This window comes from Pteropus alecto, unplaced genomic scaffold, assembly GCF_000325575.1.
Source record: "Pteropus alecto unplaced genomic scaffold, ASM32557v1 scaffold161, whole genome shotgun sequence".
Classification (NCBI taxonomy): domain Eukaryota; kingdom Metazoa; phylum Chordata; class Mammalia; order Chiroptera; family Pteropodidae; genus Pteropus; species Pteropus alecto.
Window position 1 is genome coordinate 8889264 of NW_006432943.1, and position 15183 is coordinate 8904446.

The 15183-nt window shown below is 33.3% G+C and overlaps 1 protein-coding gene across 2 annotated transcripts in view; it reads right to left on the reverse strand.

The window, feature by feature from the left end:
• Positions 1–15183, reverse strand: part of USO1 (USO1 vesicle transport factor) — a 68043-nt gene that overhangs the window by 14799 nt on the left and 38061 nt on the right. For both annotated transcript variants that reach the window (XM_006907643.3, XM_015586093.2), the window contains 5 exons: positions 9792–9970; positions 5885–6025; positions 3982–4070; positions 3447–3601; positions 2824–3035 (listed from right to left, as the gene is read on the reverse strand). In XM_006907643.3, the coding sequence (XP_006907705.1) occupies positions 2824–3035; positions 3447–3601; positions 3982–4070; positions 5885–6025; positions 9792–9970 (776 nt within the window). The remainder of the gene's footprint in view (positions 1–2823; positions 3036–3446; positions 3602–3981; positions 4071–5884; positions 6026–9791; positions 9971–15183) is intronic.

Genomic DNA, 15183 nt, shown 5'->3' on the forward strand with positions numbered 1-15183 from the left:
TGAAAAAGTCCCTATCTCTTCTTGGGCCCCCAGAGTGTGTGAACTATCGAGGAGATTTGGAAAAACAAATGAATGTTGATATTATAATTTCAGAGCATCCTGAGGGTTTAGTTACTAGGAATCACATATTTTACAGGATGGAAGAGAACCACAAACAAAATAATTGAGGCTAAATCATCTTATTTTAACATAAGCTATGTTTCCCCTATTACATTTTCTAAATAAAAATCCTTCTTATTCCTACTTTGTGGGTTTCAAGTTTAGTATTTTCCACTGCTTATAAAAAAAATATGAAAACTAACATTTTAAATTTCTAGTGTTAAAGTTTTAAAACGAAGTTCTAAAGTATTATGATCAGATTCAATTTCTAGTGGTGGTCTCTGGGGATAGATAATTAATAGGAAAGGGGAATGATGGAACTTTCTGAAATTATGAATATGTCCTACATCTTGTTTTGTGTGGTTGTTATAGAGATATATTCAACCACCAAAAATAATCACTTTGAACATTTAAGGGCTGTGCATCTTACTATGCGCAAATTATAACTCCAAAAAATTCCCTTTTAAATGAATGACATGTTTACTTACAAAATACTTAATGTGAAAAGTTCTGTAGGCTAAAGCCGCTAAATATGTCTGTGTATGAGTTACTAACATGTGCTAAATCATGCTCATACAAAAAGATACAATTCTTAACGGTTATTACGACCCACACTGCAAATGAACACATGCCCAAATATGGACTTTAAGGTACACTCTTTTTTTTTTTTGCCAAACACTCCACAAAACAAATCAAAACCAAATACAAATCACACTCCCCCTGCACACAACAAATACTAATTCCCTAGTGGTAGTTGTAGTATATGGGTTAATCCAGAATAACCCATAATATTATAAATCTTTCAAATTACAAAATTATACTTACTATTGTACATTTTCAATAACCTAATTAATGTAAAAATCATCACGTTCTCTCACATGCTGATTAACTAAAGGCAAAATTCTTACTCTCAGATTTTACTACCTTTGAAGTGGTTTTGGGGGAAATAAAGAAGCAAGCTTGGATAAAAACAAACAAAAACCACCAAAAAGCCAAAACCAAGGAATTCCTGAAAGTGCAAGCGACCCGGAGGAAGCAAAAGTATAGCTTCAGATTGTCATTCCCACAGTTCTTAAAAACACCACTACAATATCCCATGGAGAAAAACTGGAGACCCACTTATGATAGAGATAAACCTGCTGGCACATACAAGTGTGAGTATAATGTAACTTCAAGCAAGCAGTTAAAAAAAAATCAATCAGCAAACCCAAGACAAAGAAAAGCCTTGCTATAAGAGAAAAATGCCTAAGCTTACACAAGTGATACATACCCGTCTGTCGATCTTATCACCCTGAAAATTATATATTAAAAATTATTCATAAATATTTCTGCTTCAGAAAAATTTAAATTTAGAAAAATCTCTTAATACAGTCTCTCTACAAACCCAAGCCAATAATTTAGGACAGGATAGTTCTAATCTTTTATTATATATAACAATGCATATACATTTTAGAGAAAGGATAATTTCATAGCACAGTGATTACTTAGTGTGGGAAGACACCACTATCTTGAGGATTTCTCATTGTGCATTAATTGTAACTACAATGTTAGAGCAAGTCTGTAGTGATGTTGGTCAGTTAATTACTATTTGGCTTAAGAAAAGCTGTTTTCAACAGACATCAACATGAGAATGCCAAGGATTAAATAAGTAAGAATATGAATATTTTGAGGTAGTTTTTAAAAATCACTGAGATAAATAATAAATCGAAGATAAACTTTCAATCGAAATAAACCAATTTTAAACAAATGAAGTTTTCAACTCCCTTTTCACTAGTTAATTTTTAAGCTTTTATATATAACTTCTTATTGGTAGTGTTGATGTTTCTTTAAAACCTCATACGAAACATTATTGATGTTCACAATAAAACAATTCAATGAATGTAGCAAAATTAAAAATTAAGGAGAACACAGTATATGATCATAGGAAGGGGGTAGGATAATTCCAGTGGATAGAGCAATTTTAGACTTATCCATGTTTTTACTACCTCTGAATGACTCTGAATGTCAATGACTTTATAGTTTTGCTAAAGCATGAACTTGAATTGTTCAACAGCATGGTAGGCACATGTGAGCAAAGCGCCTAATAATAATATTCCTAAATGCCTTAGCATCCACAATTCAATGAAACTTGGTTGTTCTCATTAGGAGTCTAAAGAAATGCAAACCTGTTTAGTTATGTTTTTTCCCATCTTACTAGGTAAATTCTATGCCTTGGGGTTTTGAGGATTTGAGACCTCACAAGCATCAAGGGGTATACTGTTTAACTATATAAGCAATGGGCTGGTATTCTACCTATGTGTTCTAAAAGGAAGACCAATTACCCTGGGAAGAAAAAAGAGGAAGGTATACAGTTATGAACCACTTTATTCCCTCTCAGAAACTGACCCGAATTAAGCTACTGAGCAGGGAGAGAATATGACATGCAAGAATACTGTGGATAATTTAAAAATAAAAACAAAAACAAAAAACAGCTTTCTGCCTAGAATGCGTGTTTCTGTCGTGATGCAGACCTTATTAACTATTTGGCAAAATCATTCTTATAAGAATATTTATTGCTATCTCACCACAAAACTGTTTCTGCTTACAATGAGCTTTTAAACAGGTAAGTCCTTGCTTCTTTCCTTTTTCTTCTGCATAAGGACACCCTTAAATCTTTGTATCGCTGACATAAAAACATAGTCAAAACTTTTTTCCCTCTTAGAGAAATTTCACTGTCTACTTTACCTGTGAAAGGATGTTGGTGCACTGTTGCAACAAAGATACTGGAGGATTGCCGATACTGGTAGCAAGTTGAACCCTGAGCAACTGTTCTTTCTGGGTGGCATTTTCTTGCAAAGCATGGGCAAGGGCCACAGCAGCACACCAATTTGAAAGTGAATCAGCAGAAAACAAACCTCCACATAATAACTGACCAGCCGAGACTGAATTACCTGTTGCTACAAAGATGGTAGGCATAATGATAATACAAAAATTAATTGTGGTTTTCCATATACAAAAATAGTATAAAATACTATTTAAAGTTTATTAATTAGTAGTATTAACTAATATTTTTCAAATTCTGATTTTCAAAATAAAAAAAAAGATGACAGAAAAAAAGACCTTGGAAGAAAAGCAGCAGAATAAAGAAATATAAAAAAATAACACTATAGGCATCAAATTATTGATGGTAATGTTCCAGAACATTATTATCTTAATTAAAAACCACATTTCTAAAGCAAATTCAAGGAAATGCCATATTTTAAATATTCTATACATCCAGGGTCTTTTATCATTTATGATATATTTTACCATTAAAAGCTTAAAAGACAATTTACTTTTTAAAATAGAATTAGAACTAAATTACTTACCATCAATGGTAGAAGGTAGCAGTGTTGACACAATTTCTCCTTGTCCTTTTTGGTTTTTATATAAGAAACACTGGAAACAATAGAGAACAGCACAGCGCAATACAAATGGCTGCCTTTCATTAACCATGGACATGAGAAGTACTACAATTGCCGGTCTGTTGCATTTAAAAAGAAAAGAACAAAAAGGAACATTGCAACTCAAGTGCACAAGTCAATAACCAGTTATTTTTGTTGACTGAAAAAAACAAAGTATTTCCATCTCCTTCACAAAAAGATGACTGCAGCTAAGAGACGTGAAGTGATTTATTGGTTTAAGGCACATAGCTAGGAGGTGATATGAGAGGCCAAATACATATGCTCCAAAGACTATAAACTTTTTAAAAATACCAGCATAATTATTTATCTTGTTAGATTATTTCTACTTTCAAAACGTACAACTAAACTTAAAAGAACAAGATGTGTATATGAGATATACTAAAAACCCAAATTAAGTTTTTACTTCCTCAGTGGAATCTCAATATGTATCTTTTCCTACCTTGGTGGGTTTGAAGGAGCATTTACAGAAGCAAAGTAGTCTTGGTTTACTTGGCAGCCTCGAATAACTTCTGATACAGTATTAATGGTCTGTTAAGGGGGGGAAAATTTTAGAGAAAGTAAGTCAAGGAACAAAATCTGTTTTCGAAAGAAGAAACTATTATATTTTTTTGCTTTAAAATGCCAAAATTCAGAAAACAAAAAAATCAGTGACAGCATTATAACCTTGTAACTCTTTGAGATAAAACATTTAAAAATATTAAGTGTAGGCCTTCAATTAAAAATAACACCTGACCACGCACATTTAAAGTCTCAAAAAACTAAAATTAATAATATCCTCTAAGAGAATGTATTTCTACAAAACAAGATGCTTAAAAATAAAATCAGAGAACAAATTTAAAATGTAACAAATTAAAAATTCTATTTAAGGATGAAGCTGCAAAACCTCCAATAGATTAAAAAGACAAACTAGGTCCAGAAAGTCCAACAATCTATTAAATAGACTTGCAGAAACAGAAAAGAGGAAATTATGAAGGAATACAAAAAACATACTCAGAACTGAAGAACATATGTCTCCGGCTTGAAAGCTCCCAGTGAGTGCCAAAAATAATTGGAGGGAAAAAAAGGCCTACAGTACAGCACATCAGTAAATTTCAGAGAACCAGACATAAAGAAAAGGTCTCATTAAGTTTTTAGAGCAAAAAAGCGGGTTACATAAAAAGGATTAAGATTCAAAATGGCTTCAGACTTAAGAGCGACACTAAAATAATGTTCTGAAAGCTGAGTGTTAGTGATTTTCAACTCTGGATTCTGTATCTAGCTAAACATCGAATTAACTCTGAAGGTAGAGGAATGACATGAACACGCTAATTTACCTTTTTTCAGGAAGTTAAGTAAAATAAGATAAGGAACCAAGGGGTAGAAAAAACCATGGAATCCATAACTAAGGAATCCAAAAGAAAGAGGTAAGGAAAATCTGAGGATGGTGAACGAAAGTTTAGGACAAGAGCCATGCAAGATGGGAATAACCAGCCCATCTTGGAGCAGAATGATGGAAGGTTTCCATAAAAAGGCCTGGGATGGGAAATAATGTGTTAAGCCTATCTTAGTACTCATATGCATAGATATACAAAAAATCAATAAAATAAAATAAAAATAACACTATTACACTGCAGGAAAGAGAAAGGGATGTTAAAAAAAGATATAGGGTTCTGTTTGGCTTAACGGGAAGCAGTATTAGGACAGCCATAAAACTATAAACCCTGATTATTGATTTAAATGTAAAATAACTGGAGTGACAGGAGGAATTAAAGCGGGAGGGTTATAAGGGGGGGAGTGAGACTTAAAGTAGTGAAGAGTGAGGCTAAAGACAGCTGTTTCTGTTTTAAGACTTAATATCTGTGTTTTCAATGTATATGTGTTAATTTGAGAAAAATAAAAAGATGATTTAAATAAACTGAACCTTTCTTTTGTTCAAACTAACTTCTTTTTCTTAATAGGTAGGAAACAGAAAATGACATGTCAGGGAAGAAGAATTTACTATTTTATGAATAAGACTACTTACAACTCAACTCCTACTTGACAAAAACTAAGTCATATTGTTTTCAAAATTAAAAACATAAAATAAAATCATACTGTGGATGCCTGTTGAACACAATCAAATTAATGGGAAATCTTCTAAGCTTTAACATTATTTATGTATTACTAAACTTGAGGAATGAGTCCACCTTTTGGAATTAATACTGTCATCATGATGCTAATTTTATTTTAGTAGGATCGGTGAGGAATTTAATACATAAAATTGTTAACTATTACTGTTTTTCCTTCACCTGTCATCTAATTCTTCCTAAGAATGCCTAAAATTTCAACTTCCAGAGAGTAGTCTCTGCCCTTGTTTGGTTTACCTCAGTCAGGATATCAGCATGAACTCCTGTTGCCATTAGGATAGTGCAAAGCTGCTGCAATAAACCACACTGGAACATAGCTTTCTGGCAGCTACTAGTAGCACCAGGAGGATTGGTGGGAGATACCAGGACACGAACAAGCTGAGAAAGAAAAAGCAAAATTTGTCTTTTAAAAAGATTTGAAAGTCTTGAGGCAAATTTGATCTACATGAACAAGAAAACTGATGTCAAGAATTCCCTCACTTGCTCAGCCAGATTTGGGTGCTCTTTCCTTCATTATCTCATGGCAATATCTCTGTTAAAGTACATATTACATTATGCTGTTTACTTAAGTTTATCTCCTTCAGGTGACTGTGAACTCCCAGAGAGCTTGAGAGACTACCTCGGTCATTTCTGTATCCCAAGCCAGCACAGTATTTGTAACTTGGTGCGCGTTCAATAAATGAGTGAATGAATAAGTAACAAAGTGGTAGATTTCTTATTGAAGTAAGGATGAACTACCTAATTACGGAGCAGATCTGAAAACAGAATGGCCTGAGGTATGACTCTAAACTGGAAATATTTAGTCTAAAACTAAAAACTGGAGACATGATGATTCATGCATTAGGCGAGGAGTTGGCCTCATTGGTTGTTAATGCTAATTAAATCCCTATTATGATCCTATGATTAATCTGAACTTGAACATAAAATATCAAAAACATAAAAAATATCATCCCAAACAAGTGTTCAGAAGTTACATTTTCAAAATAATTTTCTATTTTGCACTTTAAAACTAGAGTTATATGTATATGTGTGTATAAAATCTTGTATACCAAGATCAAATGAGATATTTACAAAAATATTTTATTAAGAGGGTTGATTAATAAATTGATGTCATTACAGAGAGGCTTTAGGATTACACTTTGGTTCCTGTACTTGAATCTTTCTAGTTAGATTTCTATGGAATTTTTTGTTGGTATTGTTTGTTTTTTAAATTTATTCTCCTCTTATCCGTACTTTTAAAAAAATTTAAAGCAAATACCAAGCTATGTGTCATTTCTCCTGTACATATTTCTATATGTATCTCTAGTTAATACAGATTTTAAAAAACAGTCCTCAAGCCATCTACATTTAAGAAAATCAACAATTTCTTAACACCATCTAATAGCAGGTGATTATTGATGAATAACGAACAAGTAATTATCAAATTTATAGATGACAGAGAAGTAGGAAGGAGTTGAAAAAAGAGGGAATACTTATTACAAGGATAAGCAGATTTTGACTCATTATATCGATTAAGTTTAATAATTAGAAGTACTCAAAAATGATAAAGATTCTCTCATAAGGTAATGAGCTCTCTGAGAGTCACTGGCATTATCTGTCCAAAAAATGGCATAGAAGGGAGATTCCTGCAGGGACAGAAGGCAGAACAAGTTATTAAACATCATTCCAGAAAAAAGCTAAAATGTTTTACGACTAAAAAACTTTCCAAAAAGATGCTTTCCCCAAATTTAATCTGCAAAATTTGAGTGCCATATCCTTAAGCAGATCAATTTCAACTTTTAATGGCTTAGAATTCAATCATGATTTTAATTGCAATTCCAGTTAGGATGTACCTATCCAAACAGGACTGTTAACCAACACTTATGAGGTATTTTAATTTGGTGCATAATAGAGAACCTGAAATACAAGCAACTCTAAATATAGCTATAAAGACAGAGCACTCTAATAGGTTGAAAAGCTGAAGATAATCTGTGGCCTGTGAAATCGTGAATGCATATGACTACTCAATCTTTGAGATGGAGAATATATTAAAGTGGATTAAACTCAGTTTCTCTCTCTCTCCCTCCCTTCCTTTCTTTCCCTTTTTACTTTGAAAACTGGTCTTTTTATTTCTCCTCTTGCAGTAAAGGAGTTACTAGCAGGTTCCTAATTGTGGTGTGAACAGTAGAGAAAACTTTTACTTTAAATTATGGTATTAGGGGCCAGAGGTTGTACAACACTCACTTATTTAATGCAGGGAAGGCACAGGAAATTAAGCCTGACTCAAAACCTGCCAACTGCCAAAAGGATTAGGACCTACCTACCTGTGTACAAATGAGCAGTTTATTTTATAGCAGTTATGCTGCATTCTTCACAATAAAAATAAAGCAGCTTTCTTGTTGGTTGTGTTACAAGTGACTCTTCTTACCTTAGCCAGTTATAAAGACACCGAGTTATTCAACTTGCATCTATATGTGAAAACCTCCATCTCCAATATCACATGATAAACTTTAGAGGCTCTTCTTTATAAAGGTGTCAAATTCTTATATTAGTAAAAGGGGAGATGTTGGTTACTTCCATCATTAATGTAAGACTTGCTCCCCAAGGACACTGGCAAAGTTTCTTTAATTTGAACTTTATGTTCTTCAAGATTAGTATCTAGTTAGTTTATTCATTTTTTAAAAGTAAATACTTAACCAACTTACTGCATAACTAGAAAACTGTATTTTTCTGTTAATATGCAATACTCTAAATTTTGGGGGGTAAAATAGCACTTTACTTTTTAAATAAGACACTTTCTTCAAAAATAATTCTTTACATAGTACCCTAAACTTTAAAATGGAGTAGGGTCCTCAAGTAATTTAAATTTTCACTGTTTGGCAGGAAATATATAAGTATTTGCACATCATTAGACCCCTTCGCTCTCTCTAATAATATTCTGAAAATTACTTTTCTAGGGGAATTTATCAAAAAAGTGTTGAGCATCAAAGACATCAGGCTTACCACTTGGGATCCTATTTCTAAAATATAAAAAACTAACAGTATTTAAAATAAAATGCTTTAAAAAAAAAAGCCAATAGTCTTAAAATGTGTAATACTAACATGTAAAAACAAAAAAGATGAAGTTGAGAGTATAAAGAAAGATTCTGCCCATGTTCTCCTATATTTTTCTAACAGGATTTAGGCATATTCTAAGTAGGTTAACTATAGAATTTATTATCCAAATTGGAACACTCTGAAGTGAAAGAGGACACTATTAGTAATTACAAAATCAATACTGTCCTGGCTAACTGGGGCATGTGGTCAACCTAATTATCAAACATATGTAGGCAATTCCAGGGCATGCAACAATATTCAGACTAATTACTACAGATATTAACAATCTAGTTTTATGGAACACGATTTCAGAGATGCAGGCACAATTCAGAGACAATCAAAGACTCACAGGAATCACTAGAGAGTTAGTAAGTTAGGAGGCCAGTTTAAACTTAAGTGTGTGAAGTAGAGGAATTTCAATAAAGGAATAAATAAGTAAAATACTTCAAAGACATTCATAATTTTCTCTGATGCAGAAATAATTTGGGATCCTACTGTCTTCACTTTTACTAAAGCTTAAAATTATAAGCGATTTGTCAATTTAACTTGTATTTGACTTACAACTCGGACTATTAATCCTTGTGATAACATTATCATTCATTTTCTAGCAGACAGTGCCTGGCTTTCAGTAAATGTTTAATGAATTAATTTATTTGTTGAACTTTATGCTGAATATTAAAATTTATATTAGAATCTTGAGTGAAGAAAGGAGATTTTACGAATTTGAATCAACTATGTAACTTACTATCCTCTGGTGTAAAACCCACCAGGAAACTATATTTGGATTTGTTTAAAAAAAATTCTGGCAGGGCAAGAGAGGGGAAAGAAGATGAAACAAAATTGCCAGATGTTATAATTACTGAAGCTGAGTGATGTGTGTGTGTGTGGAGGAGACATATCTATCTCTGAGTATAACTGCAAATCTCCATATTAAAAGGACTTTTTTTTTTTTAAAGCCTATCTGAAACCAACTAAACATCCTGGATTTATCAAACAAAGGCAATTTACTTTTCTTTGAAAGGATCACTGTCAAAATTCTTATCACATTTATGTCTAAAGTTCAGTATACCTGTAGCATTAGGTGCAGGTTAGTTACTTTCTGTGCAGACCAGCCAGAATTTTCATCTCCAACTTCAAACCAAGGTTTCATACGTTGAATATATGAGCCTTCTTTAAAAAAGTTTTGATTGGAATTGTTGTTTTTTAATAAGTTTTGGAGCAAAATTAGACAATCTTCCACTACTATACCTGAGGAAAGAATGTAAAATGAAAGTGTTAAGTCTGATAAAACCTAAAAGGAAAATTCAATCCCTGCACATTTAAAAAAAAGATAACTCTCCATGCTCAGCATCTCTTCTGTATGGCAAGGCAGAGAGAGTTTGTTCTGACTCCTGATGGCCATAGGCCACAACCTGCATGCTCTTTTTCAGGTCCTCCAAAGATCTCTTGATTTCTATGTTCAACTATCAACTTACCTATTTTTTTTCTTCAAATCCCAGATTAAACATCACTTCTTCAGGAATAATTACCAAGACCCAATGGCTAGATTAGAATCACCAGGTAAAAGCAGCCTGCTCCTTTTATTAAGTAGTATCTGTCTGTTCCACTAGACTATAATTCTTGAAGACAGAAATTTGGGAATGTCCTACTAGGATACTGTGACCTACTTTGTATCCTCAGCAGAGATAGAGACAAGATATCAAGTGTATACACAGGTCACTTTTAAATATTTGTGGAATGAATTAATCACATCTTAATCCCTAAGATGCACTTGATATTGTTGTGTCGTTTTCTTGAAACTTCCTCTTCCCTTGGTTTCTAAAAACACTTAACTACTCTTTCTTGGGTTTTCCTTAGGGATCTCTGTCTACTCCTCAGGCTTCCTATCATTTATGGTTCCTGTTCTCCATTTTTTCTTCTCTGCTTACAATAACCACTCTCCAGTGTAGTTTCACCCACATTATGGCTTATGCTTTTATGATAGCTAAAGCTCTCCAACTACTGATCTCTGCTTTACCAAGTGCTAGTTACTTTAAACCAGTGATCTCTATTTCCTGAGTGAAGCGTATGACTGATGCTGGATGTTTACAGCTAGCAGGTTTCTTTATGTAGTATACCCACACTTTTGTTCCTATCAGTTAAGCTGTATGTTTACAAGAATCAATTGGTTTTTCTTTAATACATTTTAGTTTTTAGAGCAGCTTTAGGTGTACAGAAAAATTGAGCAACAAATAAAGAAAATTCCCATATACTCTCTCCCTCCTAGTTTCCCCTATAATTACCAGTTAGCATTAGTGTGGTACATTTGTTATGACTGATGAACAAATACTGACACATTATTCAAGTCCTCAGTTTACATTAGGGTTCACTCTTTGTGTTGTACAGTTCTATGGATTTTGACATAGGTATAACGTCATGTATCTATCATCACAGTATCATAGAGAGAATAGTTTCACTGTTCTAAAATCCTGTGTTCTACCTATTCATTCCTCTTGCTTCCCACCATCCAATCCTTAGCAACCACTGATCTTTTCACTGTCTATACAGTTTTGCCTTCTCCAGACGTAACATAGTTGGAATCATAAGTATCTAGCCTTTCAGACTGGCTTAATTCACTTAGTGACATGCATTTAAGGTCTCTCCATGTCTTTTCATGGCTTGATAACTTTTTATTGTGGAATAATATTCCATTGTATGAATGTACCACGGTTTGTTTACCCATTCATCTACTGAAAGACATCTTGGTTGCTTCCAAGTTTTGATAATCATGAATTAAGCTGCTTTAAACATTCATGGGCAGGATTTTGTGTGGATATGTTTTCCACTCATTTGGATAAATAACCAAGGAGTGTGACTTGGATCATATGGTAAGAGTAGTTTAGCTTTGTAAGAAACTGCCAAACTGTATGTAGTCCAAAGTGGTTCTATCATTTTGCATTCCCACCAGCAAATCAATGAGAGTTCCTGTAGTTTCACATTCTTGCCTACTTTTGGTATTGTCATTGTTCTAGACTTTTGCCACCTTAACAGGTATATACTGATATACCTGTTACAGATGTATTATAGGTGTGATGTAGGCAAGAAGAATGATGAAAAACTCCGATCAGCAGACCCATATTTAAAGAAAAAATTCTGGCCCTAATTCAAAAGATCAGCAGAAAAAATGCACATTAAAAAAAAAAATTTGTATTTAACTTAAAATAAAATGTTTAAGGTGTATATTTTAAACACTTTTTAAGGATCTTGAATTTAACCAGTCTTGATCTCTCCAGACTGGAGGCTTCCTTACCTCATATTGCTGAACCATGTGACTGATCCTCACCTCACGAGGAGGAACCACTATATCTGTCTGTTATGTAGGACCATAAATCTCCATTAAACAAGATCTGCCATTAGGACCATCTGAAGGCTCTGGAGGAAACAGAATGTCAAAGCCCTCACTTTAACTGGCAGGGCTTCTTTCTAGTGTGCTAAGTGAATTCTAGACCTAAAGGCCACTACCAGTTAGAAGCAGCTATTAAAACTTGTCTTAGCAACCCTGAAGACTAGGTAATTTCACATTGCCTGAATCCAGTTTTCCTTGGTTACTTCTGAAAATATGCAACTCTCTGATCACCTATGCTTTTCCATTTTCTCATCTTAGAATGCTTTGGGCTTCCTCTTCCCTACCTTAATCGCATTTAAAACTCTTTCATGATACTACCTCGAACTCCCAAATATTAGTTAGTAAAATCTATAACCTCAAATACTTCATGAAATGCCCCTTTTCTTTAACGAATCTGCCTTACCCTGTTACAGTCTCAAGTGAAGGCAATTCATGCTCTCAATCCCATGTGCCTTAAGAGTCAGGATACGGAATGTGTGACCCTTCTAGCAGTGTATCTTCCAGAAATCATAGCTTCTCTAACCTCTTATAAAAATCTCCTGTTCCTTTGAGGCTTGGGCCACCTGGCTGTACCATCTCTTATCACTCCTCACTGCAGTTGTATAACAAATTCGTGGTCACTATGCTTCATTCACTGAAAATATCACTGGCATCTTGCCCAGTCTTCTCTCTTCACGTTCTGCTGTCACTCTTGATTTCAACTTCAACGACAACCTAATACCTGGACCTCCCAGTTCCTTGGCATCATCTTCAGAGACAATTCTCACTCTATTTCTAAAACTTCCTTCCTTTCCAGTTCAAGTATTCTCAATATATCTGTTCTATGACTCCCCGAGACTTTCAACCCATCAACAAGTCTTCTTTCCCCCTTTTCAGAAACCCCCTTTCTGCTTACTTCCTTCCCTATCTAGCTTAGATTATACAGATCTTCGTTTCTTCCATTTCATACATAATATGCTGAACTCTCCTGTCTCACTGCCTTTTCTTCTACATCTGTGCCTAGGCAGATGAGTATTTGGGGTGGTGGGGAGGGGACGGAAATCACATAATCAAGCAGTCTGCACTGCTTGTAAAATCATGGTGAACACCCTCAGTTAAGACTTTATTCTGTCTGGAAATCTTCCTAATTACAATAGTCAACTAACTCTCCTATTCTCCAAAAAACTTTTTTAATCTCCTTAACTATCAACTGTGTCCTCTTCTTTCACTTTTAGAATATGACTCTGACTTTAACTATCACCAAATCTGAAAAGAGACCTGACTCTTCACCTTCCCCCATTATAATGGCAGATGAACGTCATCTTGTCTTAAAAACCAATTCCGACCTCTACTCTGGATTCCATTCCTTCCTCCTTTTTCAGATATTATGTATCACTCATTGTTCATCCTCAATCTCTCCTGTATATCCTCCTTCTCTACTTGCTTATGTTGACTGGAGCCTCTCCCATTTTAAACAAAGAGCCCTCATAGGTTAAAGGAGAAGAATAATCTGATAATCTCCATATATATAGGAAGAAACATTTCATCAGCATTCTCATTAAAGTCAGCAATAATCAACACTGTAAAATTCTAATTAGTACAATAAGACAAAAAGAAAAGTGGTATAAGAACAGAAAATAAAGAAAAAAGATTACTCTTGTTTGTAGAAAATGTGATTATCTACACAGAAATCCCAATTAGAACTAATAGTTTAATAAGGTGGTTGGATACAAGATTAATATACAAAAATCAAGTAGTAACCAATTTGAGAATGCAATAAAAAAAATCCCATTCAAATAATAAAAAAATACAAAACAAAAAACTATAAGATGCCTAGGAATGAATCTAATAAAAAAAAAAAGTATAAAACTCTTTTGCTCTAAGTTATAAAACATGATTTAAAGACATAAAAGATATGAATAAATTAAGAGCTATATCTCGGTTCATGGATGAAAAAAAATCAACACAGTAAAGATGACAATTCTCTTTAAAATTAATCTATAAACTCAATACATTTTCATTTAAAATTCTAACAGAGATTTTCATAGAACTTGACTAGCAAGCAAGTTTCATTCAAATGAAACAATGAAAAGGAAAAGCCTTGTTAAGACAATTCTGAAAAGGACCAAGATAGAAGATTTTTCCCATATTCTAATAGATAGGAGATTATTTATTATGAAGCTTTAGTAATAAAGAGTTGTTTTAGTGTAGAGTTAGACTACTGGAACAGAACAGAGAACTCAAAAACAGACCTTCGCACATATGGAAATTTGATTACAAATCTCATACCATTGTTTAAATGTAAAATCCACATTAATTAAATGCAAAAGATGAAATTTTAAAGTCTTTAGTAAAAGAAAATGATAAAAACTCTATGACCTTGAGGTACAGATAGATGTCTTAAAATAAGACACAAAAATATAAACTATTAATAATTATATTGAAATTTTAAAATTTAATAGAAATGCTATTAACTGACTAGAAGATGCTGAAACATATATAATCAACAAAGGATTAGTATCCAGAATACATAAAGCAAATCCCAGGAACCAACTAGAAAAGGAAAAATGGTCTTACATTAAAATGGGCAAGTAGATAACTCAAAGGGATAAAAGACAAAGAAAACATGGTAAATATGCCCATGAAAATATGCTTAATCTTGTTAGTTTAAGAAATGAAATAAAATTTCAATGAGATGCCATCTCGCGCGCATCAAATTGGCTAGCAAGAATAAACAAGAATGTGAAGAAACAGAAACTTGGAAACACTACCGATGGATATACAGATAAATCACTTAAGAAAGCCCTTTGGTGATATCTGGTAAAGATGAAAAGTACAGTTCTATTTGTAGGTATATAACATAGAGAAACTCCGTACACAGTAGACACATTAAGGCTGTTCGCGACAAGTCTATATTGGCAAAATCAGATATAACCTAATTGTCAACTCAATAAAAAAATAACAGATCATAGCATATTCATACTACAGAATGATAGCACTTAAAATAATAAACCAGAGCAACATGTATCAACATAAATAAATCTCAAAAACATAATGTTGAATAAAAACAGCAAGTTATAAAATTATATTCAGCAGG